Source organism: Drosophila nasuta, chromosome X (assembly GCF_023558535.2).
Source record: "Drosophila nasuta strain 15112-1781.00 chromosome X, ASM2355853v1, whole genome shotgun sequence".
NCBI lineage: Eukaryota > Metazoa > Arthropoda > Insecta > Diptera > Drosophilidae > Drosophila > Drosophila nasuta.
The window spans coordinates 6,461,453-6,470,937 of NC_083459.1; the positions used below are offsets into that span (position 1 = coordinate 6,461,453).

At 37.2% G+C, this 9,485-nt stretch overlaps 1 protein-coding gene across 2 annotated transcripts in view; it reads right to left on the reverse strand.

Moving 5' to 3' along the window:
- Positions 1-8,913, reverse strand: part of LOC132796353 (glutamate receptor-interacting protein 1) — a 30,801-nt gene extending 21,888 nt beyond the window's left edge. For both annotated transcript variants that reach the window (XM_060807499.1, XM_060807498.1), the window contains exon 1: positions 8,254-8,913. In XM_060807499.1, coding sequence (XP_060663482.1) covers positions 8,254-8,437 — 184 coding nt within the window. In that variant the 5' untranslated portion in view covers positions 8,438-8,913. The remainder of the gene's footprint in view (positions 1-8,253) is intronic.
- Positions 8,914-9,485: the final 572 nt, after the last annotated feature.

The window sequence follows — 9,485 nt, forward strand, 5'->3', positions numbered from 1 at the left end:
AGCCTATTCTAAACATAATGGCAGAGCATGAATGGGACTTCTGATCGTGTAATATTATAGTACGAAAAGTACGCAGCTGTCGGAAACTAAACTAATTTGTGGCTAAAAGTTGACTACAGCTAAGTTTGCCAATCTGCATGTGAATCTGAATCTGAATCTGAATCTGCGAATTCGCAGCACATTCTCAGCATTCATAATTAACACGTTCAGAGGGCGTTGACAAAAATCGCGAAGCCGACGAAGTCATGGAAGCTATGCAGATGCAGCTGCAGATACAGATACAGATACAAATACAAATACTACAGATGCAGATACAAATACAGATGCAGATGGAAATGCGCCCGGCAACAAACAACAATTATTATGGTGAATGTATGGAGAGACGCCAAAGAAGGCGTCACAAGAAAAGGGGGAGGGATTGGGGAAGAAGGTGAGGAAGAGAGGAAGAGAGGAAGAGAGGGAGAAGTTGCCGTCGACGGCTGCGACAACAGACTCTACAAATTAATCCAAACGGTAGACGACAACAATAACAACAACAGAAATTACATTAATCGTGTGTCTCGATGACGATGATGATGTTGCCTGATGATAATTTGGCTTTGGCTTTTGTGATTGTTTTGTTTTGTTTGCTTTTCGTTTTCATTTTGGTTTCAGTTCTTTTGTTTTTGTTGCTATTTTTAGCGCAAAACCGTTGAAATTGTGACAGTTTTTCCTGCTTTTCCCTGCCTCCAAGACCCAGAAGATGCCGCGACGTTGCATCCACCGTGTTGCACAAAATGTGCATAGCCCTCGCTTGCCGTATGTGTGTATAAGTGTGTGTTTCAGTGTGTGTGTGTGTGTGTTTGGGGCCCGTCAACACAAGTCTCTGAGGCTGCATGTTGTTGTGAATGTTGTGTCTGCCATCAAATCAACGCATACAAAGCGCGTCCTCTGTGCGCCGTCTTTTCTCTCCCTCTCTCTCTCTCTCTCTCTCTCTTTTTGCCTCTCTTTTCGCTCGCTCTACAATATTTATGTATTTTCAATTCTAAATAGATTTCATAGCGATTGCCTCACTCTTCATGCAGCTATATGTGTATGTTTGTTCTGCTGAGTGACGTCGCCGAAGCAGTTTTCGCGCAAAAATGTAAACAAAATACCGACAATTGCCACAGAAGTTGCAACAACAAGAACAACATCAACAACAACAACAACACTGTGGAACACACACTCAATCGAAGAGGAAGAGAGATGTGTTCAGTTAGCTAAACATCCTAACAAATTCATTTGACACATCATTTCGATGAAGTATCTAAATCGAAATTTATGCAAGCATATTAATTATATTCGAATCTCTTCAAATAAAATATAATATCTACTGAAAGTATTGATTAACTTTAACAATATCTAAAATGTTTTCTTTAACTTGCTACAAACATTTAAAGTTTTCTCTTTTAAAATAAAGGTTAAATAACTTTTATTTTAATAAAGGTTAAATTACTTTTCAAGCTTTAAAGCTTTAATTTACAAATCATTAATTTTGTGTGAGATTTTTCTGAAACTTTCTTTAAATACTTGAAATTTAACCCAAATTTATTTAAATTTTACAATGAATTCACCATCATTTAAATAAGAAATTAAAAATTGCAAGCAACAATTCGTATTGTAAAATACTAAATATTAAATATTCAATATAAAATACAAAAGCAGATTTTTTAAAAAAGTACCTAATATTCAAAATAAAGTACTTAAATGATAAATGCACAAATGATACTAAATATTTGAAATAAAATACTAAAGTTATCAAAGCAGATATGCTAAGAATAATAAATGTGCAAAATAAAATACTGAAGTGATCAAAGCATATGTATATAATAAATATACTAAATAAATAGAATAGTTAAGAGGTAAAAAATACCAAATATGCTAAATAAAATACTGAAATGATCACAGCATATGTATATGATAAATATACCAAATAAATAGAATAGTAAAGAGGTAATAAAAATACCAAATATGCAAAATAAAATACTATAATGGTCGAAGCAGATATGAGAAATGTTCTATATATTCAAAATGGAATAATAAAGTGATAAAACAAGATGTGATAATAATACTAATAATACTACTAAATATACAAAATAAAATACTAAAGTGCTCTAAACAGATATGATTTATGGATCAACTAATATTGGCACACTCCATGATAGTAAGAGTATTAAATAAAAGAGAAACAGAACAATTGACTGCCTTTGCTTTTTCATTTGAATGAATGAATATCTATGGCAATGCATTGAACTTTAAGTTCAACTGCAAAATGACAAAAGTATTTGTTGAGCGCAACAACAATTGAATTTGCTCCACTGTGCCGCAGGCAGTCAATGTCATTTGCCTTTGCTGTTGCTTCAGTCGATGTTGTTGTTGTTGCTGTTGTTGTTGTTGTTGCTATCGCTGTTGCAGTTGTCGCCCATTGTTGCTTCCGTTTGGCGTGGCAGCTTAATGAGAGCGACACCCGAAAGGATTTGCCGCACGGCCAAAAGCAAAACAAAACAAAAGAGTCGCCCCTCGCAAATGCAGACGAATGTGTGTGTGTGTGTGTGTGTGTGTGTGTGTGTGTGTGTGTGTGTGTGTGTGTGTGTGTGTGTGTGTGTGGCAATGTGTGTGCGAGTGTGTTTCATAAACAAAACCAAATGCTGCAACTGTTGAGAGGAGAAGGAGAGGGAGGCGGAGGCGGAGGCGTGTGGCCTGTGCTCATTTCGTTTCAATTGCGTCAAATTGTTGTGGCAACTTCTGTGGCTCTTACCGCACTTACAGCACAACAGCAACAGCAGCGGCAGCCTCTGCATTGTTTATACTTGGCGAAAAAAACAAACACTCTGTACACACACACACACACACAAACACACATACAGTGGGCACACTCTGCGCTGCTCAACAAAATGTTCGATTGTCTAAAATCGTGGCATTTCAGCGATTTTTCACATGTCTCTGTCGAGAAGAGGAAAAACAATTTTCAATGTTTACCCATTTGCCAAGCGACGCGTCGTCTTGTCTGTTCCCTGTTCCGGTCTCTCTCCGCTCTCCACTCCCCGTTGCCCCTTTCCCTACTTTCCCCTGCATACCCTTGAGGTTCATTGAATGCAGTTGTAAAAGTACGCGATGCGACAATCATATCATGAACAACAACAAATTCCCCAACTGAGCCACAACTCAACCCCTGCTTGCTCCCCCCTCAAGAGAATCCTCCTCTCCCTCTCTCTCTCTCTCTTTCTCTCTCGGGATATCCCAAAGCTGCGTTATAAACCCATCAGACATCAGCCATCGCAATGTGTCGCCCACAATTTAAATGACCTGTTGATGGACACGAAATATATGTTCCACTAAATCTGGAATCTATCAATCCCTCCTCGACTGTTCCCGTTTTCCTTCTCTTTGTTTTTTTGGGAAAATCTGTTATAGATTTGTTCATTTCAATTTATTGGCCATTAAACTAATTTCCGAATTAATTATGATCTCCATTCAGTTGCATTGCGAACATCGTTCTATTTCGAGTTTTTATTTCGTTTATTTCGCTTTCGCTTTCGTTGTCCAATGTCCAATTAATCATGTTCCAAATGCAACTCGTAAAAATGAACACATTTTAGCTACACGGAAAGTCGAGTTCCCAAAATGTTTTGATCGATTCTAATTTTGTGCAGCATCTACAACAAAAACTCCATAAATTCATGCACAAATATTAATATTCAGAGATTCCTCCTCCATTGTTGTAAGAATGGGTTACGATCGCTCCCAATAGATACTTTATCGAGAGTGAAGCTATTACGAAATTACTACATGCAAATGGGTCTAGGAATGTGCTAAATGGAGCAGACTGCAACTTAAGCGATCGCATCAATCGATCTGTATTGGAAATATGCGAAAGGAATGCGAGAAGATAAACACAAATGATGTGATGAATGAAGCCAATAAACAATTGAGACAGCAAAATAAAGTATACAAAAGTTAATTAAAGCAAATGGAAATAGAACTCAAAAAAATACCAAATAAAGCAAAACAATCCATGCAAAATAATAGTGGAAGAAATTGGAAATAGAACAAAAACAAATTCTGAATAACAATCAAATTAAAAGCAAAGCAATCCTTGCATTATAATATTATATCTATATGAAATTGCAAACAGAACTAAAAGACATCAAGTAATTAAAAATATATCAAGTCAAATATAGAAATAACTTCTACTGAAAATACAAAATCAAATAAAACAATCAAAAGTACTAAGAATACTAAACAATCAATATAATAAAATAAATGGTCTCAACAATATATAAAATATAAAACTAAAAATAATTAATAAAACTCAATTACTTTATTCAATCGTTTTGTAATATTTATTTGAGAAAATGAAGTGAAATAAAAAATACATTTTGAGAGGAAATTCAAGTTTTTCAAGTGTCTTCTTATTCCGATAAGAACTTTACAATACAGACATTTAAAATGGAATAATATAGCATATGAAGAAATATTCTAAAGCGGAAACTCAAGCGATAAAAATGCCTTGCATTAAATAAATCATTATTAATGCATTTCGTATTGTAGATGGTAAATGTTTTCAACGATCCGAACTAACTAAATGTATCATTCAAGAGACACAAAGTATATCAATAGAATACTTAGTAACGATCCGTTCCTATGAATGCTATATTGAAGTGATCACTATGCGCAGACCTGATTATATTCCTTTATTAATTAAACTCTTCAAACGACAAAAATCATATCATATAATCAACGAACCTATGAATGGAATATAGAAATGAAGCTGATCATTAAACGCAGTTAGGTACTTGATTATATTCCTTTCCTAATTAAACTAAATGAACTCTTCAAGAGACAAAAACCATATCAATGTAACACTAATCAAAGAACCTACATATGAATGATATATTGAAGTGTAACTGATCATTAAACGCAGTTAAGTACTTGATTATATTCCTTAGTAACGATTCATAAAAAAGATCCTATGAATGCTATATTGAAGTGATCACTATGCGCAGACTTGATTATATTCCTTTCTTAATTAAACTCTTCAAACGACAAAAATCATATCATATAATCAACGAACCTATGAATGCAATATTGAGCTGATCATTAAATTCAGTTAGGCACTTGATTATATTCCTTTCCTAAATAAACTAAGTGAACTCTTCAATGCAACACTAATCAAAGAACCTATGAATAATATATTGAAGTGTTATAGATCACTAAACATAGTTAGCGACTTGATTGTATTCCTTTCCTTTTCTTTATTAAATTGTTTACTTAAATTACTGCCCGAACCTCAACAGATCCTTTTTTCGAATAAGAACAACAGCTGTTGGCGCTTGAGGCGAAAGATATATACTATAATATATTTTAATGGAGATATTGTCGAAGAATGCTATTTGATTTTTGATGAGTGTTTAATGTGCGCCAGCGACAAGGGAAATGAGGGGTGACGCTCTAAGGGAATGAATGTGAGTGTGAGTGTGAGTGTGAGTGTGAGTGTGAGTGTGAATGCGAGTGTGAGTATCAAACGAATACGAATAGATGTCAATCTGATGGCGATGGCGATTGCATTGATGACGAGTGCATTGACATCGCGCACCTTTCGATTTTCTCAGGCCTTGTTTACACTCGTCTCTATCTCTCTCTCTCTCTCTCTCTCGAAGTTATTGTTGTTGTTATTGTTATTGGAGTGTAAACAAGTGACATCTGGCCAAGCATTGCATCCATTCAGCTAACAGCCAATCCATCCACTTAGATATAAGTGGCTGCCTCTGTTTATGTTTTTCAGTGCTCAATTCTCAATTCTCAGTTCTCAGTTTGTTTCATTTTCCTCATTGTGGTTGTGACAATTGGCGCGGGTGTATCTAGATGGCTGTGGCAAGTATCTGTGTATCTGTGTATCTGTGGGGCACTTGGAGCTGCATCTACATAGCTACAGCGCCAATCTGTGGCATTCCGCGCAAGCAGATTAGGCAAGCGAATGCGTCGCATCACAAATATTTAATTAAATGCTTAATTACGCTTGCCATGCCATAAATTCATCAAATGCAATTTAAGCTTACACACACGCGCCCCAAACAGCAACCAGGGAAACCACAACGAGCTACCGCTTCAGCCCTGCCCCCTGCACACCGCCCCGCCCCGCCCCCTCAGTCAGCAGCCCACCCAGCGCCCTCAAACCAGCTGCAAGCGTTAATGTGCAGATGCAGATACATTCAGCAGCCACAGACACAGCCACAGAGGCAGATACAGATACAGATACAGATACGGATACATTTAAAGATACAAATACTTTATATCGCTGCGCGCGTCTCGTTTTCATTCATTCATTAAGAGTTCAGTTAAAGCTGAGTCGGGTTAAACGTTATGTGCCATAACTCTTTCAGCTTCAGACTCAGCTTTCATCTCCATCCTCCACCTCCAATTGCATCTCCATCTCCTCTAGCTTTGCAACTGGAGACTGAAGTCAGGCCTAATCCTATCCAATGTGCCCCGAGTGCGTATTCGTGCAACGTGTGTCGTGTTGCACTCAAAGCAACCGCAATTCCATCATGACAAATTGCAGCTCAACATTATCAAATGCTAGCCTGATTACAGTTAATGTGACGTTGCTTCTAACGTGTCACATTAACTGCAAAATGGAAAGACTTTCAGTTTTCTTTGCCACTAAGTATGTTGTAAGCAAAATTTGTAAACTGAATCCTCTTTAATCTCATCTATAATACCACATAATAAAAACATGGCATTTAAAAGATTTTACTGCTTACAGAAATATGAAAAGACGAGAAGCAACAACTATGCTAAATAAGTATTACTTATATAAAAAAAATATATTAAACGAACCCAATTTAAATCGTCATCTATATATATACATATGTAAGTAACACTAGAGGAAAATATCATAACATTGCTCTGCTAATTTAACATTATTTACAGCGAAATAGATGTTGAATTTTTGCTGTTAAGGTGTCTCATTAACAGAAGTATGAAGGTAATAATATGAATGAAAATTTAACTATTTGTTTTTTACTAAATGCAGAAGCCAACATAAAATCTTCATAGATGAATAGCTTTACAGAGAAAAAACATAACATTCCTCTGCTAATTTAATATTATTTACAGCAAAATTGACTTTAAAAGTTTACTGTTACCGTTTCTCATTAACATAACTGTGAAGGGAATAATTTTTAATGAAAATTTAATTATTTGTTTTTTACTAAATGCAGAAAATATGAGGCTAACATAAAGTCTTCATAGATAAATAACTTCACAGAGAAATAACATAACATTCCTCTGCTAATTTAACATTTTGAAAGCAAAATTATTAACATAACTATGAAATGAACACCGTTTGATTACAATTACACTTTTTGTGTTTTACAATTAGTCTTCATAGAAAAAAGCATTCCTGCTAATATTTTGTCTAACATAAAATCGAAGAAACGATCGAAGTACTATTAGAAAAGCAGCTTTCTTTAACAAATTGAATAGACTCGTCTTACAAAATTTTAACAAAGGGTGAAAACTACATAAATAACTGCGAGACGAGGCAAAGTTGTTGTTTTTCTTCGTTTTTTCGTTTTTTCGTTTCTTCGTTGCTCTTTAATGGCGGAATCAGTGGCCAGGTCATCATGTGTATCCATCTCTCCAGACGGGGACAAAGCGAGTTATAGATACGCATGCACAGTACACGAAATTGACAAATTGCAGTGAAAATTTAGCTTTGAAATGAAAACGAAATGCGAGCAATTATTTTTAATTGAAAATGTCAAAGATGTTGGGCCGCTGAAAGAGTCGGCCAAATCGTCAAGTTGCCAGCCAAGTCGACCGACCGACCGAGCGAGCGAGCACCGCACATGTATCTCACATATATAGAGATATATAGACATACATACGTATCGTATGGATGTATGTATGTAGTACACGCATTGTACGCTTGGGGAAAACCGTGGAAAACTTATGCGAAGCGTTCACTTGAGGGCCATTTGTCGGCGGCAACAGAGGGACGCACCTTGAACGGAAATGCGATAACCCTGAGCAACGGGAAATCGAACCGAACCAAAAAAAAATAAAAATTAAAAAGAAAAAAAATAGACACAGCTACTGAAAGAAAGGTGAAGGGAGGAGGGTGACAACAGCATGTTTGATTTAAACATTTTGACGAAGTCGAGAATGAAGTTGTTGTGGGGAGACATGGAAATACGCATAAGTGTTGTAAAATTGTCTCAAGCTTACCAGATAGCATGGGCGCCAGCGCAATGCCATTGCTCTCCTGTTGCTGCTGTTGATGTTGATGTTGTAACTGTTGTTGCTGCTGTTGCTGTTGCTGCTTGGTGGCAAGCTCCTGCTCCTGCTTGAGGGCGCTCGACTTGCCGGGCACACAGCCGCTAATGGGCTTCTTTGATTTCCACAATTTCATTTCGCTTGCTCTCGCTCGATGTCTCGATGTCTCTACTTGAATTGTCTTTAGTGATTTATTGGCGTCCAGTGTTGGACAACGCCGCCCACTTCACTTTGCATGCTACTTTATTTGCGCTGCTGCGTTTGCCAATTGGATTCTGATTTGCAAATATTGCATTCGAAATTCATTCTCTACCGAATAACCAAACAAATATTGTGTGTAGATTGTAAATGCAGCAAAAACACAGCAGCGACGACGACACAATAATAATAATAATAAAACAAACCAAAAAAAAAATATAAAAGAAAATGTAGAGCACTCACACTCACACGGACACTAACACATGGACGCGAACGCGCGAGAATTTGAAATGGAGACGCCTTGCGAGGGCGAGTCTGCGAGACGTTATTTTTTTGCTTTTTGTCTAAGGCAGTGACTGCGACTGCGATAGCGACAGCGACACGTCCGGCGCACACGACGAGAAATTGCACAATGATTCAGAACAGAAGTCCAACAGACGCCGGGAGCGACAATAACAGCGACGCAACGCAACGCGACGCGACGCGACGCCTCGTAACGGTAGCGAACACCCGCCATTCGGTCGCGATCTTACAGTTAGCTGAGAGCTGCTTTGCTTTTGCCTTTGCTTCTACTTGTGCTCTCACCATGCGCTCTCATGCTCTCTTCGATACATTACGCGCTGTCTAGGCTGGCGCCTCTGCCGCTCTCATTCATTGTTGTTGTTCTTTTTGTGTGTGCATTTTCGTTTCATGTGCAGCACTCCCCAACACTCTCGCTCTATCTCTCCCAGTTTTGTGTGTTTGCTGTTGCTCTCGCACTTGGCTGCTCTCCTTTGCTCTGTGGGTTTTATTTACCCTGCGACGCAGCACAAACAAAATCAAATAAGAATAAGCCGACTGTGTAGAGTCATGCCGTCAAATACCCTGTAAAAATAAAAAAGAGAAATATATTAAATTTATATTAACGCACTATAAACTTATAGACAATTGTTACACCAATTATAAATATTTTAAGATAAATCTTGAAACAATATACCCTACTGTTT